This window comes from Erythrolamprus reginae, chromosome Z (assembly GCF_031021105.1).
Source record: "Erythrolamprus reginae isolate rEryReg1 chromosome Z, rEryReg1.hap1, whole genome shotgun sequence".
Classification (NCBI taxonomy): Eukaryota; Metazoa; Chordata; class Lepidosauria; order Squamata; family Dipsadidae; genus Erythrolamprus; species Erythrolamprus reginae.
In genome coordinates this window covers 101,591,542-101,616,391 of record NC_091963.1, presented here as the reverse complement: position 1 = coordinate 101,616,391, position 24,850 = coordinate 101,591,542, and the positions used below count along the sequence as shown (strand labels likewise).

The window sequence follows — 24,850 nt, the reverse complement described above, 5'->3', positions numbered from 1 at the left end:
AGACATGACTGATGAGTAGCCAATGAGGGGAAGAGAGAAAAGAAAAGTTTGCCCTGGGAACTCTCCTCTTTTTTCCCCATTTCATTTGGTATATGGAGAACTTCTGTCCTCTGCCTTCCATGCACAATTTCAGTTTTCTTCACTCACACATCAATTACTTACCTCTGACATCAGAAAAGCTGATGGTACTGGACAAAATCTTGAGAAGTTCCATCCCATTCACTTTCCCTGATTTTTCAATGGTTTGAAGCAAAAAAAGAGAGAAATAAACAAATAGATCAGCAACTGGACAAAAGCTGTTGAACCATGGAGTTGAAGAAGGGGCACACCACTGCCTTCCTAAAAACCAGCTGAACCACTCCCTGTCTTCAAGGGGAATTAACCACTGACCAAAATGAATAATATATTCCATCCTTTCCTGCTTTCGCTAGCCAGGAGGGACATGGATCTAAAAGTCAAGTGGCTGAATTAAAACATCCAAGAGCTCTGTCTGCATTCTTAGCTTCAAAGACTCAAACTTATGTCATAATTAATAATAATTTAATATATTTGTATGGCGCCCCTCTCCGTGGACTTGGAGCAGCTCACAACAAAATAACACATATTAAAAAACATTTTAAACCCCAACATTAAAACCATGCAATATAATCATTCCATGCATAAACTATATATGCCTGGGGGTATCTTAATTCTCCCATGCCTGGCGACATAGGTGGGTCTTTAGCAATTTACGAAAGACAAGAGGGTGGGGGCAGTTCTAATCTCTAGGGGGAGTTGATTACAAAGGGTCTGGGCTGCCACAGAGAAGGCTCTCCCCCTGGGGCCAGGCAACCGACATTGTTTAGTTGACGGGACCCAGAGAAGGCCAACTCTGTCGGACCTAATTGGTCGCTGGGATTCATGCGGCAGAAGATGGTATTCTGGTCCAATGCCATGTAGGGCTTTATAGCTCATTACCAACACTTCAGATTGTGACTGGAAACTGATTGGAAGCCAATGCAGGCCGTGGAGTGTTGGAGAGATGTGGGCAAATCTAGGTAGCCCTACGATAGCTCTCGTGGCTGCACTATACATACATACATACATACATACATACATACATACATACATACATACATACATACATACATATTAGACTTAGCCCCCACAATTCCACAGATTTTGCCTGAAAACCAGAATCCAATATTGAATCCTGGTATTACTTCCTCCGAGGAAGAACAAGTCACCTGGAATAGGGCTGTTGAGTGACTATCCATAAATACAATAAGGGCAGAGAATTAATTATATTTCACTGCCTTTATCGTCATAAAGTAGGCTCTAATAGCTTAGCTTGTCTTTGTTTCTCATCTTAGCTCTTTTCTAAACTCTATTGCACAGCACAAAGAATGTCTGGAACTATGCACACAGAAGGAGTACTCAGGCCTAAGCTAGCTAAAACTTCCGGTGCTCTCAGTGATGGGCTACCAAAATGTTTCCTACCACACTGTGGGTGTGGCTTATGCATTTTGTTTCAACATCTTTCAGTGGGTGCTCTGGGTTGGAGTTCCAAATTTTGCTGACCGTTCCCGTAGGAGCCCATCACTGGGTGCTCTATTATTCCAAGTGGCCACCAAGGAGTGAAGGGCTACCAAATGTTTTACTACCGCACTGTGGGCTTGGCTTATGCACGACACCCTGCATAAGCTTATCCAAGTGGCCACCAAGGAGTGAAGGGCTACCAAATGTTTTACTACCGCACTGTGGGCTTGGCTTATGCACAACATCTTTCAGTGCAAATTGGGTGCTCTGGAGTAGAGCTCCATTTTTGCTACCCCACTGCATCCCCCCCCCAATCCGGGCAGCAGCCCACCCCTGCCACCAAGGCTTTGGTCAGGCCAACTATCAGGCTTCCTGGAACAGTCTCAAACTCCATCTGGAACCCAATTTGGTCTGTTAGTCAGCGGGGTGGCCATTGTAATATCTCTCTGAGGAAAAAAGTGGTGCCAGAGAATTGGAGGCTTACACTGGAGTGATTCTACCAAGACAAAAGGGAAACCACTGTCTTCCCCAAATCCAGGACACTCTGACAGAAAAATATTAGATCAGTTGTATTATCACTTTTATGTGTAGTCCCTGGTTGACTTGGGACAGGCCCATAGCTGCCATGGTGGACCTAAACTCTTGAGCTTTCTCTGAATCCATAAGTCTCTTTTTTAATCTTCAGTCCTTTTATTTCCCTATCTGCTCTTATTTTTATCAACAATGCTTCCAGAGTTAAAATAAATAATAATGGTGATATTGGGCAACCTTGTCTTATTCCTCATTGTATTGCTACTTTTTCGGTCTGCTCACTGTTTATTATGATTTTGGCTGATTGTTCAGAATATATGGCATCTATTATATTAAAAAACTTTGTTCCGACCTCCATCTTATTTAATTGTATTTTCATGAAATTCCAATCTACGTTATCAAATGCTTTTTTCGCATCTAAAAATATAAGTGACATTTGTTTTTCTGGATGCTGTTCATAATATTCTAATGTATTTACTATTATTCTTAGATTATTTTTAATTTGTCTTCCTGGTAAAAATCCATTTTGGTCACTATGTATCATATCATTTATAATACTTTTAAACCTATTAGCAAAAATTGATATAAAAATTTTATAATCTACGTTTAACAATGAAATTGGTCTATAATTCTCAATTTTTTCTTTTTCTGTTTCCACTTTATGTATTAAAGTTATTAAGACTTTTAAAATGTATTATTGTTATTTTAGATTCTAACTATTAGATTTGTCATTATATATTGTTTTTGTCATTGCTGTAAGCCGCCCCGAGTCTACGGAGAGGGGAGGCATACAAATCTAATAAATAATAATAAAATAATAATAATAATATATCTGGTATCCAATACATGCTTGACAAAACAAATAAACAAGAGAATATAATAGCCAGAGAAACTAAGTTGCCTGTAGGTAAGGGAGTAAATAAACTCCTCAGGAATGCCACTGTGATCAAGTAAAGAAATCCCTCCCCTCTTTTAGGCACATAAAAAAAGGAGGTTCCAATTTCATGGATGTGGCTGATATCTTGCATGTAGATGTCCTTACAAAAAACCCACACCTTTCAAGTTTCAAGTTTAATTGGATTTGTATGCTGCACCTCTCTGAGGACTCGGGGCTGCTCACAACATATACAAAAAGACAATGGTAGGACAATTCAATTAATATCCATAAAAAAACAATCCTTAAAATTCTGATTTTTTAAAAAAAATTCCACTAACATTCAGTCAACAAGCATACTAAAAACATTCGTTAGAAACCACAGGCCTGGTGGCAAAGATGAGTTTTTAAACTCTTACAGAAGGCAAGGAGGGTGGGGGCAGTGTGAATCTCCAGAGGGAGCTGATTCCAGAGGGCCGCGGCCCCCCACAGAGAAGGCTCTTCCTCTAGGTCCCGCCAGCCGACATTGTTTGGTCGACGGGACCCTAAGAAGACCGACTCTGTGGGACCTCACTGGTCGCTGGGATTTGTGCGGCAGGAGGCAGTCCCGGAGGTAGTCTTTGTCAGTTTTGTCTTCAGAAATATTTAATGGAGGCTGTTAACACCCTTTGAACAGCGGCCAGTTAGGTCCCACAGAGTGGGTCTTGTCCGGGTCCCATCAACTAAACAATGCCGCTTGGCGGGACCCAGGGGAAGAGCCTTCTCTGTGGCGGCCCCGGCCCTCTGGAACCAACTCCCCCCAGAGATTAGAATTGCCCCCACCCTCCTTGCCTTTCGTAAGCTGCTTAAAAACCCACCCCTGCCACCAGGAATGGGGGAATTGAGATAATCTTTCCCCCTAAATGTATTAGATTTGTTATGAATTGTTTTATTGTATGCTGTGAGCCGCCCCGAGTCTACGGAGAGGGGCAGCATACAAATCAAATAAATAAATAAATAAATAAATAAATAAATAAATAAATAAATAATAGATAAATAGATAAATAGATAAATAGATAAATAGATAAATAGATAATAGATAGATAGATAGATAGATAAATAGATAAATAGATAAACAAACAAAGAAACAAACAAAGAAACAAACAAACAAAGAAACAGAAAAACAATTCCCCCCCCAATAACCCACCGATTTATTAAAGACTCACCATCAATGGAAGCAAATGCCAGAATGTCTTGCAAATCCTCAGGTGCCAGGTGGCTGCCTACGTTTTCTAGGGTATCCAGCAAGTCTTCCTTTTTAATGTCCTCTTTTACAATCTTGTGGATATTACCAAAAGCATTCTGTAAAGCTTCAGGAGACAAATTTCAAAACAAGCTCAGCCTTGCTTATTCTTAGACATTCCTAAATAAGATTTGAAGCAAAGTAACCTTGTGAAAGTCATATTTAATGTTGATAGAATGGGCCTTTTCAATGAAAACATGGAAACATATTGCACCAATTGAACAAATCAAAGATGGCAATTACTACTGGAGGTGAAGTAATTTTTGAAATGTAGGGAAGTTTTGTCTGATGGGGTAGTTGATGATAGTAGCATTTCAAAGAGATACTTCTCATGGATAATTTAGAATGTGAGAACCAATTTCAGCTTTTCAACATATGTCAAATCATAATGTATGTCCTGATTTCCAGAAATTGTGGCCAACTCATTACTTTTGCACATTAACTCTTGAGCTAAATGTGCACTTTTCAGAGTGAATTAAGATTATAATTAATGGAATTATGACAGATCCCTGAGTAAACACATGGACCACAGAGCTGGGATTTATGGGTCACTTTATTTATTAAATCTAGACCTGGAGAGGTGAATGAAATGGGGCGGAACTCACGTTCAACATTCCTGGGCAACTATGGGCGAAGCTCCTTGCTGAGCAAAGGAATGATGCCCTTGACCTTTGCCTTGACCATGGCCATGGTCTTGACCTTCCTTGCTTTTAGCCATGCCCAAGGCATGTAGGAAGGCTCCACCTGGCTTGTCGCCTGTAGGTTTGCGGCAGGTGAGCCCCAAGGACACCCCCTCTCCAATCACTTGGACCCATGTAGACCTTGGGCTCGTGGTGAGGGGCAGCCCATCACCTTCCAAAAGGTGCTCCAAAGGAGATCATGCAGTTGGTTAGCCCCTTGTTCTGCCCCATACCACCTTCTGCAGTGACCAAAGGGATTTAATCCAATTGACCTAGTCCTCGCGAAATGACCCTGCTAGGCACTCCCTAACCACTCCGCTCCTCATCCACCCCCAGTGTGGAGTAGGGAGAAAAAACGGCTGAAACTTAAATATGTTGCGGCCACAAAAAATCCTTCTTGCACCACTAGTCACACTGAGATAAGGGGAGGCTGGGCAGGTGCCTGTGATCGTGCCGACGAGCTGAAGGAAAAAAGGGCAAAGAGCAGAAAGTCTGACTTTTTATACTGTGGATTTGAGTGAAAACTAAAAAAGATGGAAGGAATATATTGAAGAAACTTTTGAGGATACTAGGGATGATATTGATATGGTAAGTATAACTATTGGATCAAACACCACTATGGGGTGGGGGTTTGAACCTGCAATAAAAATAGTGAAAACAGGAAAAGTCAAAGACCTGATGATATCCCAGTAGAAATTTTAAAATTGCTGGAAGACAATAAATTTTTACTGCCACTCTTCAATTGAATATAGAGTATGACACAGGAAAAATACCAAATGATTGGCTGGTGATAAGTCATGCCCTGAAAATATTCCTGAGAATAATACACACAAGAATACACAACAAAATTGAGCAATGCCTAAGTAACAAACAAGCTATCTCCAGAAACAATCTTAGTACACAAGATGACTTATTCAGCATTAAAATTGGAGAAGAAGAAGAAGAAGAGGAAGAGGAAGAAGATTGAGCAGATAAGATTAAGCAGATAAGGGGAGAAGTAATGAATAGTTATTAAGAAGGAGTTGTAGCAAAGCTCACATGGTGCTGAGAAAGAAATTTAAAATACAATCTTCCTGCCTTGTGATATAAAACAGGTCAGTCTGACTTTTTCTGTTCAATCTGTGTTCAATTCTTGGAGCAGCCTGGATCCCTGCAATTTTCTTGGCAAAGTTTTTCAGAAGTTATTTGCATTGCCTGCTTTTCAAAGTTAAGAAAAAGATTGACTGGCCCTAAACTGACTTCATGACTAAGCTGGACTAGAGCTTATGGTTTCCTGGTTTCTAGTACAGTGGTACCTCTACTTACGAACTTAATTCATCCCGTGACCAGGTTCTTAAGTAGAAAAGTTTGTAAGAAGAAGCAATTTTCCCCATAGGAATCAATGCAAAAGCAAATAATGCGTGCGACTGGGGAAACCACAGGGAGGGTGGAGGCCCTGTTTCCTCCCAGAAGATTCCTAGAGAGACCCCATGGAGGTTTCTCCCACCTTTTCCTGCTCTGTTTCCTCCCATTCCTTTTCTGGTTACAGTTTCGGATGCTCGGGTTTGTAAGTGGAAAATGGTTCTTGAGAACAGGCAAAAAAATCTTGAACATCCGGTTCTTATCTAGAAAAGTTTGTAAGTAGCGGCGTTCTTAGGTAGAGGTACCACTGTATTTTGTTATTCTACATCAGGGGTGTCAAACTTGCGTTGTCACAGCAATATCATGAGATGTATTGCAACTCCCCCCACTTTGCTAAACCAAGTGTGGGCGTGGCCAGTGTGCGACACATACTGGCTGGAGGCCACAAGTTTGACAGCCCTACTCTATGTTATTACAATAAAGAACACTTCTGAAACCCATCATATGCTTCTTTTTTAACCCAGCTGACCTCAAAAGGTTGACATTCTAATGGCAGAATTCTTCTGTATTTCATTCTGTTCAGTAGCTAAGCTTAGTACAGACTGGGACGCATCTAAAGCCAATATGAAGTCCGTTTTTTCTCTTTTGTTAATATCACTGTATTTATTAATTTTACATGCTACATTTTCTTCAAGTGATCAAATCACTATACATGGCCATTATTTCACTTTATTCCTACAATAACCTTTTGAGATAGGATGGACAAAGATAATCATCCAGTGAGATTGCACAGTGAAGGATGACATGGATCTGGGTTTTCCCAATTCTATCCCAATAACGTATTCACAACATCATTAGGTTTTGATATACCAGAAAAATAATGTTTGGTCAAATAGACTATAGGATTATATATGCTTTGGGAATAACTTGTAAGAGGGGCTTTGGATTTCATATAACCATAGACTTTGAGATTCCAAGCTTGTATGAGGTCCAAACAGTGATGGGCTCCTATGGGAACGGACAGGAATGCAGTTCCGGTAGCAAAATTTGGAGCTCCACCCCAGAGCACCCAATATGCATTGAAAGATATTGAAACAAAATGCATAAGCAAAAATTTTGGTAGTGCATCACTGAGTCCAAAGCACTTTGAACCTTACTTTGAATCTATTCTGATTTGAACTCTGAATGGAGTTTACATTTAAGGTGAGAGACATGTGACAATTTGGTGGGTAATTAGTACAAACATATGTTGAGTTTCTATTTTAGGGCAAGTATATCTAATGTTGTACTTTTGAACTATTTTGAAATAGTTTTCTGAATTTTGCAATTCAATTACCCAATTAACTGATTAAACAAACTTAGTGTGTTAAGGGAAAGTTATGCAAAATAAAGATATAGAAGAGGAAATAATTTAAAGTATATGGTACCTTGGGGGAAATTGACTTCCAATATTATATATGAATCTTAGGAAATATTATTCCAATGTATATTAATTTTCATGTGTGATTAAACAGATTAAATTTTAAGTTTACCAATTTATTAGTATCTATGCAAATGCTATCATATTTTCTAGTCTTACCATTAAATTCTTCAAAGGATTCGGTACCGATTATTTCTTTCATAATATCATTAAAATTCACGGTCCCGTCTTCTATAAGGAACAGAATAGCAAATTGATTGAATGGGAGAAATAATAATATATTCATGACAAATCTAGATTCTGAAATATTTCTAAAATATTATTTTTTTCTCCAAGATTCCTCATCTTTGTTTGTTTGTTGATTTGTTTGTTTATTTATTGGGTTTATATGCAGCCCCTCTCCGAGGACTTGGGGCGGCTTACAACATATAAAAAAGAACAATAAAATACAACATGTTAAATCCAATTAATTAAAACTAAATAAACTACTCTAAAGCCATTAACTATATTAAAAATCAATCATACCCATTCAAACAACCATACAAACATTCATCGGCCAGCGGGCTAGGGTGTTATCACCCTAAGCCTGGTGGCATAAATGACTCTTAAGATTCTTACAGAAGGTGGAGCCCACACAGGGAAGGCTCTTCCCCTAGTCTAGTTGATGGACCTGGAGAAGGTCAACTCCTAACTGGATGCTGGGATTCATGTAGCAGAAGGCAGTCCCACATGTAATCTGGTTCTATGCCATGTAGGGCTTTATAGGTCATAACCAATACTTTGAATCAAGTCCGGAAACCAATTGGCAGCCAGTGCAGTCCGCGGAGTGCTGGAGAAACATGGGCATACCTTGGCAGTCCCAAGACAGCTCACACGGCTGCATTCTGCACAATTTGTAGTTTCTGAACACTTTTTAAAAAAAATATTTTTATTATTTTCAAAAAAGGACAGACAAAGACATACAACATTAAACATTTAAGGAGCTGCCATTGCTCCGCTTGTCGTAGAAGTCTAACTAATACAGAATATAAAAAGCCCTAACTGTTACCAGATCTATGCAGAAATACCACACGTGTGAATTACATTCTTATTGAATTTAATTCTATATTTTTAATATTAAACTTATTAATTGAATTTCTTTATATTTTAAAATGTTATATACCTATATAAAAAGAAAAAAGATAAACAAAGTATTAGTAATACAGAAAAAAGAGAAGGTAAACACTTCTAAGTTAGTTATAATATAAATTTCATTCTATCTTATAATTCTTCAAATAATCATTTATTATTATATATTTAATTTTTAATTCTATTTTTAAAATTCCACCAATCATATACTTTGTCCCATATTTTATAAAATTCTGTTTCAGTTTGATTATTCAGACGTTTAGTCATCATGTCTAGTTCTGCACATTTTATTATTTTTTTAAATACCTCAGTGTCTTTTGGTATTGTCTTTTCTTTCCATTTCTGTGCGAATACTATTCGTTCCGCAACCAATATATGTATTATTAAATAATAGATTTCCTTTTTATAGTTTATATTTGAAATACCCAATAAGAAAAATTCAGGAGATTTTTTTATCTTCTCCTTTGTTATTTCATTTATCCAATTCTCTACTTTATTCCAAAATATTTTAGTCTCAGGACATGTCCACCATGTATGATAATATGTACCAACTTCTTTTTTACATTTCCAACAGATAGGCGATACAGATGGAAACATTTTAGAAATTCTGTATGGTGGAAAGTGCCACCTATAAAACATCTTAATTTGGTTTTCTTTAAAGGAAATTGATTTTGTTATTTTCAGTTTCTGAACACTTTTCAAAGGTAGCCCCATGTAGATAGCATTGCAGTAGTCAAACCTCAAGGTGATAAGGACATGAGCGACTGTGACCAGAGACTCCCAGTCCAAATAGGACTGCAACTGATGTACCAAGTGAACCTGCCCTTGGAGCCCCCACTTGGCCAAAGGAGCGCCTACTGAGCCCCGGGGAGGGGGTTGGATTCATGGGGGGGGGCATTATGGAGAAAGAGGAGAGAGGAAGGAAGAGTGAGGAAGAAACAGCGAGAGGAAGGAAAGGAGGGAGAGAGAGAGAAAAAAAGAGAAAGAGAGAGAAAAAGAGAGAGGGAGAGAAAGAAAGAAAGAAAGAGAGGGGGGGAGAGAAATAGACAGAAAGGGAGGGAGAAAGAGAGAGAAAAAAGTGGAAGAGAGAAAGAGAAAGAAAGAAAGAAAGAAAAGAAAGGGAGAGAGAGACAAAACTAAATATAAAGGGAGGGTGGAAGAAAGAAAGAGAGAGGGGGAAGGAAGGAGGGAGAGAGAGAGAAAGAGAGAAAGAGAGAGCAAAAAGGAGAGGAAGGAAGAGAGAAAGTAAGAGGGACAGAGAGAGAGGGAGCGAAAAACAAAAAGGAAGAAAGAGAGAGAAGGAGGGAGGGAAGGAAATAGATTTTTTTTGCAATGTTTTTTGCTAACCCCTTCCCCCTCTCAATGTTGTCCCTCTTTACCAATGTTAAAATCTGGTCACTTTATCCTTGTAGGGAGCCAGAAAGGACCCCTCCCTCAAAGAAGAAATTATCATATTCTTTGATATTACAAGAATTAGTGGTTAGCAATCTGATGGAAAATATTTCAGCTTTATACAATGCTTGTGTATAACCTTAAACAAAAGACCACCAATGAATACAGTTTATTTTCTCTAAATAAACAGGACAACATTTATATTTATATTTAATACAATTAATGTATGTACAGTATATAAGATAAATCAGGTAGTAAGAAAACTTGGCAAAATCATCTTTAAGAATTGTGATTAAACTGAGAACTAAAAGCCTGTTAGTAAACTTTGAGGCTACTAAAATGCCAGCTTTCTCGTTTGACCTTTTTTAGTTGTGTTGCCGTTTCCAGAATTTACAGCCTGGTGTAAGTAGTATTGAGACTAATAGCCATTGTGTTAACAGTATCAAAGTGCAGATTAGCCCTTATTCTAAGAAAAAAAAAAAGGCTTTTCCCTCTCTCCCATTGAAAGCATAGGAAAGATAAAGTAAGGAAATGTTTTGTGTTTTCTTTGTGAAGTTCCAATTGTTAAAATTCTCATGCTAATCTTTTCTTGTAATAAATGTTGTTAATTAGAAGCTAGGGAGAACTATGTTCCTAAACATGATGAAATGTATATCAAAATGACACAACATGAGCTTTGCACTTGCATTGCAACATTGCATATAAATAGGTAAGGAGCAGAGTTTGTGCCAGGATGTTGCAATACACTGAACAGTGTTGTCAATTTACCAAATCCCACTTATCCTATCTTGATTGCTGCAGCAGGGTTTGAATTGTATTTCTGGGGGATCTTAAATTAATGAAGCTGATATATGAGGGTTGATATATGGTCTCCCGATGTACAGCATATCTGATGCTACTATGAGTGTGTTTCCTCATAATCATCTTTCACAACTCTCTAAAGAGGAAAAAAAGAAAAAGAAAGGGGTGGGAGAGGGGAAACAGTCTTTAAACATGTTTTCATTTTATTTGCTGCCATCTAGTGGCCATCTGCACTTGTGCAGTCCATAAGACTAGAATTGTATTACGCTTTTTCTCTCAGTAATAGGAATGTGTTTTATCATTTAAGTAATTATAAAATTTAGGCATGCTGGACTATTGAAATAAGTATTAATCTCACCAGTGACTGTTACTGAGTTGCATAGTGATTGCAATTCATCAGGAGACAGGTTGATACCCATTGTAGTCATGGTTTTTGCCAGATCGTTGACATTAATATCATGGTCTATGCTATTACACATTGCATCAAGAGTATCTATCAGCACTGCCAAAGAAATATTTGCATTAATATGATATTCAGTTGCACATTTATTTTCATCAATTGAAATAGCAATGGTATTCCTCTTAAATCAGCATTTCAAGTGCTATATTGAACAAACTCAAATGAGGATGGGGTTAAGTTGTCCTTATCCTATCTTTACTTATCCTCATCTTCAGCTACAGTTGCTTTGCATTTATAATAAACAAAATAAAAAAATCAAGAGAAAGTCTTATCCATTAGCTTGTTTGCAACTCCTTAAACAGCAATGCCTTTTCTCAGGATTGTGCCAGGAAAAGAACCAGCTACTTTAAAGAATTAAAAAAGGATGTTATATCTCTCTCCCTGCAGACAACAAAGTACTTTTTTTTGTATATAAGTTTTTTGTTTTTGGATATACATAGGTATTAAATACATGAACAGTGTGGCAGCTGGGTATCATTAGTTTTGATATTATTATTATTATTATTATTATTATTATTATTATTATTATTATTGTTGTTGTTGTTGTTGTTTTGTCATTGTTGTTTTGTTATTGTTATTGTTATAATAATAATAATAATAATAATAATAATAATAATAATAATAAAGTCTCTGAAGCCCGTGGAAATGGGCCCACTTCCAGCCTCCAAGGTTCGGCAAAGGTTCGGGTTTGGGTTCGGGAGAATGCCAAAAAGCGCTGCCACCCGGCTGTCACCTTCCTAGTGGCCGGTCGGGAGGTACAAACGGAGGTGGGGAATCCCAATAGGGAATTCCAGGGGTGGAGCTTTAACGTCATGGAGATGTCCTTCCTGGCCGGCCAAAACAGGGACTCCAGGAAGGACGTCTCTGTGACATCAAAGCTCCGCCCCTGGAATCCCCTATTGGGATTCCCCACCTCTGTTTGTGCCTCTCGACCAGCCAACAGCTCCCCAGCTCTTCTGGGAAAGTGACAGCCTGGCGGCAGCGCTTCTTAGTGTTCTCCCAAACCCAAACCTGAACTTTTCCCGAACTTCCAGGTTCGGCATTCAGGAGAATGCCGAGAAGCACCCTGGCTGTTTCGGAAGGTGACAGCCAGGCGGCGGCGCTTCTCGGTGTTCTCCCGAACCCGAACTTTTGCTGAACTTTTGGAAAAATTCAGGTTCGGGTTCAGCATACCAAACTTCACAAAGTTTGGTACAAACCCGAACTTTGCGAGTTCAGTTCGCCCAACACTATGTATAAACCTTTCTACTTAAGAACCTGGTCATGGTACCACTGTACTTCGAAAATATATTACAATGTCCTAGTCCTCTGGGTGGGGCTTGATAGTAAATAATGCCAAATCTGGCAAAACAACTGGTCGCTGTGATACAACTGTAGATAATAATAATAGTTACATTTATCATACTCACAAAATTATAATAATATTGTAACTATTAAAATTAAAATTGTTAACCTGTTTGCTTCACCCCTGATATTAGCGGTGAAATCCAATGTTTTTTACTACCAGTTCTGTGGGTGTGGCTTGGTTGCATGGTGTGGCATGGTGGGTGGCATGGTGGATGTGACAGGGGAAGGATACTGCAAAATCCCCATTCCTACCCCACTCCAGGGGCTAGCCAGAGGTAGTATTTGCTGGTTCTCCAAACTACTCAAAATTTCTGCTACCGGTTCTCCAGCACCTGTCAGAATCTGCTGGATTTCGCTCCTGCTTTATATATTCCTTATATATATATATATTCCTCTTAGGTTTCATTTTCTTTCGGTTCTGTAATTTTTCTCTATGTGATTGTTTGCCACTTTCACACCACCTTAGAGAGTCTTTCTTTTGGAATTTCTTGTCTTTGGGGTTAATCTGTAGTCAAGAAGTTGAAAAACACTTCATCCAGTTCCAGTCCACTGTTCATGAACAGCTCCAGCACATTTCTTTCTTTGGTTGTCCCAGCTTCAGGGCAGCCAGAATAGCCATCTCTCCTTTTTGTTGATAGATGGGAGGGAGTCTCGCATCAAGCAAAAGAGCTGCCACTCTCTGAGACCTGCAAGACTCTCTACTTTCTTCATCACCCTTTCAGGGTGACTTTAGTCCCTTAGGGCTCTGCAACGAGGAGGATTTAGCTTAGGTTTGGGGAGCCCTGCTACCTATGACTGCCTGCAGTAACACCAAACCAGAAGTCCACAAAATACTTTTTTAAAAGAATTAAATCTGAACAATAGAGCATAATTCTTGAGACTTGAAGCTTAAGATTACATGTAAGTTTCAAGATTCAATATTGAATATGTATGCTCTAAGGTATGAATGGTGGCTATAGACCAGGTTTCCTTTTAAGAGTGGAACTCATAACACAAGGCATGAAATTGAAGAAGTAGATTCCAGGAATATTGTAAAGAAACAACTATAGAAAAGAAATATAAAATATTAATTGGCCTTACCGGTTGCTTCTGGAATCTCTGGTATTACAGTTAAAACCCTTATGAATTCTTCTAAATTAACCTTGCCATGGCCTGCAAGGCAAAAGATGGATTATGCTGAAATACAGAAAATAACCTCTAAACAGTAATTTCAGGAAAAACTGCCTCATACTAAGAATGCTTACTGTCAACTTTGGCTATAGTCATCACTTCCTTCAATAATTCACTGGCTCTGCAAAGTTCCATAGTGTCTAGGCTACATTCAAGATTCTGGAGATCGAAGTGGTCATCTTTGAATTTGCTCAAGGCCAAGCAGATGAGCTGCAGTTCTATTAAAACATTACTCCAAGGTCAACAAAACACAATGTCATCATTATGTGCATGACTAGGATATTTAAACCATCTGCCATAGATTTGTTGGCTAGGGATGATGAGAGTTGTAACTTCAGCGTATCTGGAGCTAACTAAATTAGGGATGGTTGGCTTATACTAGGAAATATATTATGAAAGAAAACAGAAAAGAAAACATTATTCAAACAATTTCCTATATTCAGTTCACCAAGCTACAGTGTTCCCTCGATTTCCGCAGGGGATGCGTTCCGAGACCGCCCGCGAAAGTCGAATTTCCGCAAAGTAGACATGCGGAAGTAAATACACCCTTTTTGACTATGGACAGCCATCCCTTAACACTTTACCATTTCCCATTCCCTTAACTACCATTTACTCATCATTATTATTGGTACTCACCATTGAATAAGACAGTGATCCTGATATTTATAAACATAATTATTTATTAACAATAATTATTTTTTTTGTTATTTATTTGCAAAAATTATTAGTTTGGCGATGACATATGACATCATTGGGTGGGAAAAACCGTGGTATAGGAAAAAAACCCGCGAAGTATTTTAAAATTAATATTTTTTAAAAAAAACGTGGTATAGGCTATTCACGAAGTTCGAACCCGTGAAAATCAAGGGAACACTGTATTTCGAAATCTTCCTTTGGGATTGCTCAAAATTGATTAATGGCTATTATTAGTTGTATAATACTAATTTATACTATAATTAGCATTATAATAGTAATAATAATATTATCTACCTCTATATATGTATTGATGTCAAAAAGTTAATGGAAATCTATAGCAGAGAATAATGTAACTTTATAATTATGTTCTTCTTTGCTTACTCCTCTGATATTCTTTTTTCCCCACAGTCACAAAGCTTCTTTTCTAACTCAAGAATTCCTAATTTCCTGTTTATTAAGTGGTTTCTTATTCTTAGTAATTAATTGCAAAAAAAACCAAAACACCAGGATAGTTTGCACACCTAACATTTAAATAGTTTCACTCACCTGGGCTAGTAACAAACGTATCAGTATAGATCACATTCCTGATGAACTCTTTTAGATTTAATGTATTGTTATCTGAAAATGGAAGAGGAATGAAAAGAAGACACAGAAAAGTAAGTATAGAAGAATAATTGTATTAATATAATATAATAAAACAGTACGATAATAGTACATCATACATGGTATATAGAATGTAATATATGGTATATAATATATAGCAATACTATATATTTCTTGGCTGAGGAGTAAAACTTTTCAAGGAAAAACAAAGTTTAGTTGCTTTTTGGAGAAAAAACACCTTTGGGACAACCATGATATGAATGACTGACATATATCCCTAAAAGCCACAAGAAAAGCGATACATACCATCAACATTGCAAAAAGCCAGTGCCTCCGACATATCCTCTGTTGGCAAGTTGATATTGAAGCTCTGCATAAGTATCTCCAAATCTGTGAATTCAATTCTTTCGTTTTTCATTTTGGCCAGAATATTGAAACCATCTTCCAAAGCTAGAGGGGATGGAGACATAAAAGGGAAAGCGATTACTCTGCAAATCAAAAACAATGATGCTTGATATACATATTAGTTTATGGGACCCATTTACAACACATCTGAGAGTTGGGGTGGTAGTATATGATCTGAATTGTACAGGAGTAACTGCTTGCATAGAAGCAGAGGGATTTACAGTAAATCAGCAGTGTTGTTCAAACGAATTAGGACCTCCTGCATTCAGAGATTTTGAATGGCACAGGGACAACAGAGAAAAAAGTTTGAGATATCCATTTTCTGTATTCTTTCTATCTTCTGCCTCTCTCCACCTAAGTCACATTTTACGCTTAGAAAATGGGAAGAAAAGAGATAGGTTAAGTTTGTAAAAAGTGTACATAGTTTTTAAAAGTGTACATGGTTTTAAAAAGTATACATGGTTGTAAAAAGTATTCTGCTACACTAGTATTTTATCAAACAATATAATACTACACCATTTGGTTCAGAATACTTTTTCCTTGTTTTCCTCCTCTAAAATCTAGATGCATCTTATACACCGGTGTGTCTTATACACCGGAAAATATGGTAAATACAAATAAATAAATAAGCCTAGAATAAAATAAAGCTAAAATTCCACTGTTTTTATTGGACATTTGATGGGTGACTAATAGCTTGCGCAAATATATTTGCTTTCACTTTGTAATGGTAGCACGCTTGTGAAAATAGACATTAATACATGGAGCTCACAAATCCCAAGGGATCTCTTTCTCAAACCAATATCTTTCCTATCACTCATGGAAATGGAGGATTTATAACAGTAAAAATGTAAACTTCATAAAATAAATGATTAGTTCTCTCAGAGCACAATGTGCCTGTAGGGGACCTCCAGATCATACCTGCAGAAGTTTTAAGTTGTGTGTTCTTTGTCAATATCCTCAAGAAGTTACTGAATTTCACCTGTCCAGCTTCTGCAAGTTGCATTGGGAAAGAGAAATAAGCAATTATTATGAATTGTGAAATTCTTCCCTGCAATACTTTGTAATTTGTTACCAAATGTAAGAACATAAATTGAAATCAAATTGATCAAGGTCAAAACAAATCCACCTTAAACTACTTTCAAAGATGCTCAAAACAGAGCTTTTCATTTAATATACCCCTTTCCGTGAATAGCTCTTCCTTTATTCTACATATTTCCCTTAAATCTTTTCTCTCGAAACACTATGCCAAAACATGACTTCCAATTTTTTAAAAAGTGTGGTTTCTCTGTCTAATATAATTCCGGCATACCTAATATGCTAACTCTCTTTCCCATTAATCCAATTAAGTATATTGTTAGAAGAAGGATGGAATATTTATAATCTAATCTATTCTCAAACTATTAGGAATGAATTGACATTTTTGGACAGTATATTTTGACTAGAAAAAAAAATTATAAAATTTTGGAACAAAATTGCTAACACTCTTTACAGGACTTTGAACTACTAATGGTCAAAGCAAATTTGCGGTAGATAATAGTCAATGAAATTCAAAGTGGGTTGGACTGTTGGCACAAAAGGACTTAAGACTGATGATGCACTTGACTCCTCCCTTGGACTCAGCCTGTTAAATTAGTAAAATGTTAGGACAGCTACATCTCTCCTTGTAGTTTGGCCACCTACCTGTTATGTTTGTTGACCTTAGTGCTTGCTCAATCACCTGGTTAGCCATGGGCAGGTCTAAAGTTCTGAGGGTTCCCGTTTCAAATTTCAGTCGTTCTGCTTGGTGTTCTTTAATCAACTTGAGAGCCAGGATGTATTCAAGCACAGCTAAAGAGGCAAGGATCAGCAATGTTATTAGATTCTCATTTTGAATGAGCATTGCAGCCCACAGGCTTTGGTAAGTCTACAAGAAATTATGGATAATTCTGTTGGTTGAGAGGAAGAGATTCTTACTTCCCAAAGACTGAAGTAACTTCAGGGAACTCTGTCAGTGGGCTTGGCCACAGCACAAAACACATGGGTGGTGGTAGGGTGTAAGAATCAATGTTCATACTATGTCCATAACATCCATAGATCAACATTCATGAAATTTAAAGCAGTTCTCTTAGAATAATAATAATAATAATAATAACAACAACAACAACAACAACAACAACAGAGTTGGAAGGGACCTTGGAGGTCTTTTAGTCCAACCCCCCCCCCCCCCCAGGAAACCCTACACTACTTCAGACAGATGGTTATCCAACATCTGCATAAAAACTTCCAGTGTTGGGGCATTCACAACTTCTGAAGGCAAGCTGTTCCACTGATCAACAGTTCTGACTGCCAGGAAATTTCTCCTTAGTTCTAAGTTACTTCTCTCCTTGTTTAGTTTCCATCCATTGCTTCTTGTTCTATCCTCAGATGCTTTGGAGAATAGATTGACTCCTTCTTCTTTGTGGCAGCCCTTGAGTTATTGGAGATATTGGAACATTATTATGTCTCCCCATGCCCAGTTCCTGCAACCATTCTTCAACCCCCGGGCCGTTTTGTTTTATGCATAGTTTGTCTGAGCGGCATACAAATCTAAATAATAATAATAATAATAATAATAATAATAATAATAATGACTGTTTTTATATTAAGGGTTTTAAACTGTTTTTTTTAATGATTGGATTTGTACTGTGTTTTGTTGTTGTGAGCCGCCCCATGTCTCCGGAGAGGGGCGGCATACAAATCTAATTAATAATAATAATAATAATAATAATAATAATAATAATAATAATAATAATAATATGTTTTTGCCTCCAGTCCCCTAATCATCTTTGTCATTCTTCTCTGCACTTTTTCTAGAGTCTCAATATCCTTTTTGCATCACGGCGACCAAAACTGAATGCAGTATTCCAAGTGTGGTCCTTACCAAGGCCTTATAAAGTGGTATTAACACTTGACATGATCTTGATTCTATCCCTTTGTTAATGCAGCCTAGAACTGTGTTGACTTTTTTGACAGCTGCTGCACACTGCTGGTTCATATTTAAAAGTTTGTCCGCTAGGACTCCAAGATCCCTTTCACAATTACTATTGTCGAGCAATGTACCACCTATACTGTACCTGTGCATTTTGTTTTTCTTGCCTAAATGTAGAACCTTACTTTTTTCACCACTGAATTTCGTTTTGTTAGATAGCACCCATTGTTCAAGTTTGTCAATCCCTTGTAATCTCTTCAAGGTTATATTCATTAAAGCCAAACTATCTTTTGCTAACCCATGAATAGGAAGCCAAATAAGTCTGGATGGTTCTAATATTAAAATAGGTCCCCAATCAGAGTTGGTACACAGTTTGTGTGTCTCCTATGTGAAGGGTCGCCACGGCCAGAGAAGCTTTTGCAGATGTTTTGTATGGCAGTTGTGCACCATAGGGAGGTCCTATTCAAAGTGACTCCGACATTAAGTACTCCTCTTATGAATTACTATAATTACTATAATATCAGGAGAAACCAAACAAGCTTTGCCTCATTGGATCCTTGTTTCAGTGATATCTCCATACCTAACCAGAGAAACAGAATGACCATGCAAAAGAAAGGAAAAAACCCACACAGACATAAGCAGGCACTACTGAATACAAGCAGGCCATCAAAGGCCCCTGGGCAGGGACTACTCAATATGGATGGGCTGGCAGGAGCCACTATGGAGCTAGGGGAAGGAGGGGATGCTATGAAATGCAAAATCCCTGGGATTGCATAATTGCACTTCTCGGGAGAGGGGGGGGGGGAAAGGAGCGACTTACATGTTTGTGTGTATGTTTGCTTTTAATAATGGGGTTTTTAGTGTTTTTTAAATTATTAGATTTGTTTTCACATTGTCTTTATTATTGCTGTGAGCCGCCCCGAGTCTACGGAGAGGGGCAGCATACAAATCTAATAAATAATAATAAATAATAATAATAGTACTCCATATGGAGAAGCCCTTGAAGAGCATTCAAAAACAATGCCTGGTCCCAAATGCAGCTATTTTGGCGTTTCTCTTTATAACCATGTAAAATCACAACCGTCATGATATGCCAGGGTATTTGTAGGACAGGAGCACCTTAGTATATTTATTTATTTTATTTATTTGTTCAATTTTTATGCCGCCCTTCTCCTTAGACTGAGGGTGGCTTTCAACATGTTGCCAATAGCACTTTTTAACGGAGGCAGCATATTGCCCCCTCAATCCGGGTCCACATTTTACCCACCTCGGAAGGATGGAAGGCTGAGTCAACCTTGAGCTGGTGATGAGATTTGAACCGCTGACCTACAGATCTACAGTCAGCTTTCAGTGGTCTGCAGTACAGCACTCTACCTGATGTGCCACCCTGGCTCCAATTGTTTCTGCTTGTCCCACTAGACCTAGCACATGCTTCAGGTTCTTTCTATCAGTCATGTGATTTTTGGTGGCCAGGACACACCTATCCTATGGAATATTATCCCTCTGGAGATTTGTTGTAATCATAGGTTTTTAGGCACTGAAATTTGGGATGGAATATTGCTGAAGGGTGATGTTTCAGCCTAATGGGTGCTGTATAAACCTTATTCTTCCTCTATTGAAAGGAAGCAAAGTCCAGGCTGAGTAAGCAAGCTGCAGAATCCATGACCACGTGGAAAATAATTAACTTGATATACAGCATGAAGAAAACATGTAGCTAACTTCCATATAAGGAAATATATGCCTTACTCTCATTCCTTTGCTAATCACCAGTAAACACACAATCCAGGAAAAGGCAAAGAATGGAGCTTCCGTTAATTATCTATAGGGAAGTCACGAGGAGGTTGCCTTATACAGTGCATGACTGAATGGTAGTTGGGGGATGGCTTAACGTATGTGGCGTTCGCAGATTAGTTATTCTGTACCACATGTCAGGAAAAGTGAAATACAATAAAAGGAGAGATCTCAATACAATAGAGGTCGTCTCATTGAGAAAATTTTCTCCGTTGCTTCATTTTATTGTGGCAATTATGGCATCCTGTGCCTCCCTAGAGGTTGGCCTGCTGGGGGAGGGCTGCTTGCCTTCAGAGATTTGGATGGTCTGAAGCCTTTTAGACTTTTGTAAGGCATTGAAGAATTAGCTGTTTTCATGTGCATTTGGGTCAGGTTAGTTGAGTGTTGTGATGGTGGTTGTGGTGCTTTTTTCTTCCTCTGAGTGGGATTATTGTATTATATCACTGGATATCTGGGGTTATATAGTCTAAGAGTTTTGTTTTTTAAATCCTTGTATGCCATCTAGAGTCCCTTGTGCAAGATGTATGACTATATAAATAATTAAAAAAGACTGTCTGAGTACATATTATCAGCTGAGTTGGAAAAGTTGCATATAACTTTCATAGAAAAGAGCTCACATAGAACTACCCACATAACACATTCCTAAAACTTTACCAATATAGTTTTGTAACCGTCTAGTTTCCTTCATAGCTGATATCAGTTCTTCAACATCCACAGTCTCACCAGCTGGTAAAAGAAAAAAAAAGGAAACCATTAAATGTTATCAGACCGACCAAATGCCAAATGCGCTATTAATATTGTTGCAGCAAAATGAATCATAATAACATCGCATAAATTGGCAGATTGTCTACCATATGTGTTAACGTCAGGAAATCAGCTCAGAAATACAAGAAAGATAGAAGTTTAAAAATATACAATATGTGTTTTATTTTCACCAAAAATAGTTTAATAAAGGGCTAGATGATAACCCATATTCCTTGGCCAGGAATTTCTAAGAAAGTGTAAATGATCAAATAAAGTAGAGGTAAAACTAGGAAGTTACAATTTGCCACCCCCCACTCCAAACAAAAAACCCAGGGTGAGTCCTACAGTGCAGGCTTGATGGAACTACTTTCTTATTTCCATTTCTATGCCATCATTTCCTCAGTATTCAAGTTTCACGAAGGGCAGAACAAACAGAATACAAAAGCTACAGAGAGAAAATTGCTCACTGTTCCCCAGAGACTCTTAGGAACAAGAGCAACACAATTTTGAGCCACCAGACTTTTCCAAGATTATATCCTACCGGTATCTTGGGTTTTTATGCTATTTTTCTTTTGCTGGCTAGCATTGTAATAATGTTGAATTTCTTTTAGCCTGTTGAGAATTTCTTGGGGTCAGGACAAAGGCCAAAAGGTTTTTAAAGTTGCTTGAAATGTTCGCCCAATTGATGGAGAGTGCTTTGTCATTCAGAAAAAGGCCATTGTGGGAATGGGAACATGAGGAGGCTTCTTCCTACCACCAGGATCTTTAGCATTGTTGGATAGGATAGGATTAATTTACACCTTAGTTAGTTTACACTGGCTTTTCCCTTAAGGAGATATACTAGGTAATTGATTTTTTTTTCTAGGCAAACTGAATCCACTATTTTTATTTTCTAAAAATGCCCATTGAACCTAAATTAAAAGTGAGGTTTTATTTATTTATTTGTATTTATTATTTTATTTTTTTATTTATTATATTAGTGATGAGTACTTTGCATTATAGTACATTGGGGAGAAACTCTGTCTCTCTGTCTCTGTCTCTGTCTGTCTGTCTATCTGTCTCTCTTTCTCTCTCTGTGTGTGTGCGTGTTTGTATGTATATGTGTAATGCATCTGGCAGATCAAGAAAATGTCTGTAAGCCATTAGTTCCTTTGCAAGGTGACTTGGAATTCCAATATTAAAGAAAAGCCCAAAATGTACATGAACTCCACCAAGATTATGCACAGTTATCAAATCAGTTGATCCATAATTATTTTTCCATGTATTCCAACAGCAATTTTTGAAAAGACTACACTATGGAAACCGGAGTTGAAAGATTCCTGCAAAATAAGAGGAGCAAGATGTCCACCAAGTATTCCCAGAAACAGAACAGGAACAAAATTCTCACCTGAATCTGACAAAATCTCAGTGGCCTGCCTTAATTCTGACTTGGTTAAATGAATTCCAATATTATTGAAGGAGTCCTCCACTTCAGAAATATTCAACTCTCTTTCCTCAAACTGGCTAATAATCTCAATGATATTATTCAGAACTATGAAGAGGGCAGAGGGAGAAATAAGATTAGGATTCTTAAAAATATTCATTTTTCTATCATTTGCTTAGTGTATTTTTCCTACGACAGTGTCTCTTATCACTGTATGTATTTTACCCCCACTAAAATTTAAAGTCAATTATTAATATTTCACACTATGAAAAACTGAATTCTATAACTATAGTGAGCCAAAGAGATAATATTGGAAGAACGACACAGCAACAAGTTTTTAGCTTGGGAAATAGCAAAAATATTTAAAACGGCTCTTGGACAGACTCCTCCTAAATTCCTCTGGCTGTAAGAGAGAGGGAAGGAAAAACATATTTAGGCTTCCAAAGTTCTGTTACTTTGGAAGCTGATATATTATCTATATCAGTAAAATAAAGTTTCAGTTATTTTTGAGGAAACAGTTTTCTATCTCAAAGGGCTGACAATAATAATTAAGATTTACATAGTCAAACATGCTACATGTATATGATATCAGGTATTATTTGATTGAAAATTATTTTTATAATCAGTTTCAGTTTACTTGCATCTAATATAATCTCATTAAATCTTTCTTGGTTTATTCGTGCATATAACAATTAATTAAGATTCAACAGTCAAGAATCCCACTTCCAATTTTGGAAATAGTTTTGCCCTTTCTTGGGCATATTTCAAAGAAATCTATGCTTTAGATTCAAAAGCAAAATCTATGCTTTAGATTCAAAAGCAAATTCTGATAATAATCATGAAGTGCAAGTTCTTCAAAAGCTTCATCCATCGATCAGAGGTATAAGTAGCCACCAGACCTCATTCATCTTAAATTTTCAAGACCAATAGAGGCACAATTTGGAAAAAAATATGACATTTTCAGCAACTCCCATATTCATATTTTTCATAGTCACTCAAACTTTCAGAAAGAAGATTAGGCATGAAAACTTTGTCAATAATCTCAGATCCTGACCATTAAAATATGACAGCATCCAACCATCATTAGTGATGGGCGAACCCAATGGTGTTCGGGTTCGGCAAATTCAGATGAACTTTACGCAAAATTCAGCCGAACCCGAATTCAAACCCGAACGGAGAATCCCACCAAGAGATTCCGGGAGTGGAGCTTTGACGTCACATTTACTGGCAGGTTGCTAAGGACGCCAAGGGGATCACTTCCTGGATTCCATGGAATCCAGGAAGTGATCACCTTGGCATCCTTAGCAACCTGCCAGTGACATCAAGGCTCCACCCCCGGAATCTCTTCGTGGCAGGGATTCCCCAGCTCCTTCAAAGGGAGGTCTTCACGTAAAAATAAACATTGTTATTTTTACGAAAAAGGACGCTGCAGCGACGCTGCAAGCAAAGGGCGGTCCTTTCACGTAAAAATAAACATTGGAATCCAGGAAGTGATCACCTTGGCGTCCTTAGCAACCTGCCGGTGACATCAAAGCTCCAAACGCCGAATTTGACCCCGAACTTTGCCCGAAGTTTCAAAAAATTTCGGGTTTGTGTTTGGCATACCGAACACTGCAAAATTCAGTACGGACCGGAATTGCGCAGGTTCAGTTCACCCATCACTAACCATCATCACTTGACTTGTGTTCCTCATTAGTGTGACTCAAAAGTCAGCACAAGTTTGTATTGTCAAAAATGTATTTTGTGCTGTCATGTCAATGTAATTTTAGCGGCCATGTTGACAGATCTTCTCTAGGAAGATCTGTCCCAGCTTCATCCTTTTTGTTCTGCACCATTGCCCCCTATCACCACTGTAGTAGATTTCATCCATCTTATTGGGGGGCATTTTCTTCTTTTTTCTTCCTCCTTTCCCTTCTTAAGAAAATTGGTAAAAAAAGAAATGATGATCCTTTAAGAAAGCAGTGAAAATCTGCTTTCCACCAGATGTTGATAAGTTGGCATATAGTGATTAGAGGGAATAATAATAATAATAATAATAATAATAATAATAATAATAACAACAACAACAACAAGAACAACAACAATAATAATTTCAAAAAAATCATTATTTAAAATGGTTTCTTTAATAATTATGTTTCTATTTTTTTACTATTCAATATTCCTCCTTTTGAAAAGCTATACAAGTCAGTTCAATAAATAAAAAAAGATGGATTACAATAGTGCTTTGGCCACTCAACACCATTTTTTCCCTTAGGCTTTTTCTACCAAAGAAATAACCTGCCCTGTTTCAAGTCACT

At 37.7% G+C, this 24,850-nt stretch overlaps 1 protein-coding gene across 1 annotated transcript in view; it reads right to left on the bottom strand.

Moving 5' to 3' along the window:
• LOC139153862 (reticulocyte-binding protein homolog 2a-like) overlaps positions 1 to 24,850 on the bottom strand; it is a 123,298-nt gene that overhangs the window by 83,434 nt on the left and 15,014 nt on the right. The window contains exons 7-18 of the mRNA XM_070728277.1: positions 22,518 to 22,661; positions 21,041 to 21,112; positions 17,329 to 17,475; positions 16,567 to 16,638; positions 15,550 to 15,693; positions 15,187 to 15,258; positions 14,019 to 14,162; positions 13,855 to 13,926; positions 11,326 to 11,469; positions 7,806 to 7,877; positions 4,129 to 4,272; positions 163 to 228 (exon numbers count right to left, since the gene is read on the bottom strand). Of these exons, the coding sequence (XP_070584378.1) occupies positions 163 to 228; positions 4,129 to 4,272; positions 7,806 to 7,877; positions 11,326 to 11,469; positions 13,855 to 13,926; positions 14,019 to 14,162; positions 15,187 to 15,258; positions 15,550 to 15,693; positions 16,567 to 16,638; positions 17,329 to 17,475; positions 21,041 to 21,112; positions 22,518 to 22,661 (1,293 nt within the window). The remainder of the gene's footprint in view (positions 1 to 162; positions 229 to 4,128; positions 4,273 to 7,805; positions 7,878 to 11,325; positions 11,470 to 13,854; positions 13,927 to 14,018; positions 14,163 to 15,186; positions 15,259 to 15,549; positions 15,694 to 16,566; positions 16,639 to 17,328; positions 17,476 to 21,040; positions 21,113 to 22,517; positions 22,662 to 24,850) is intronic.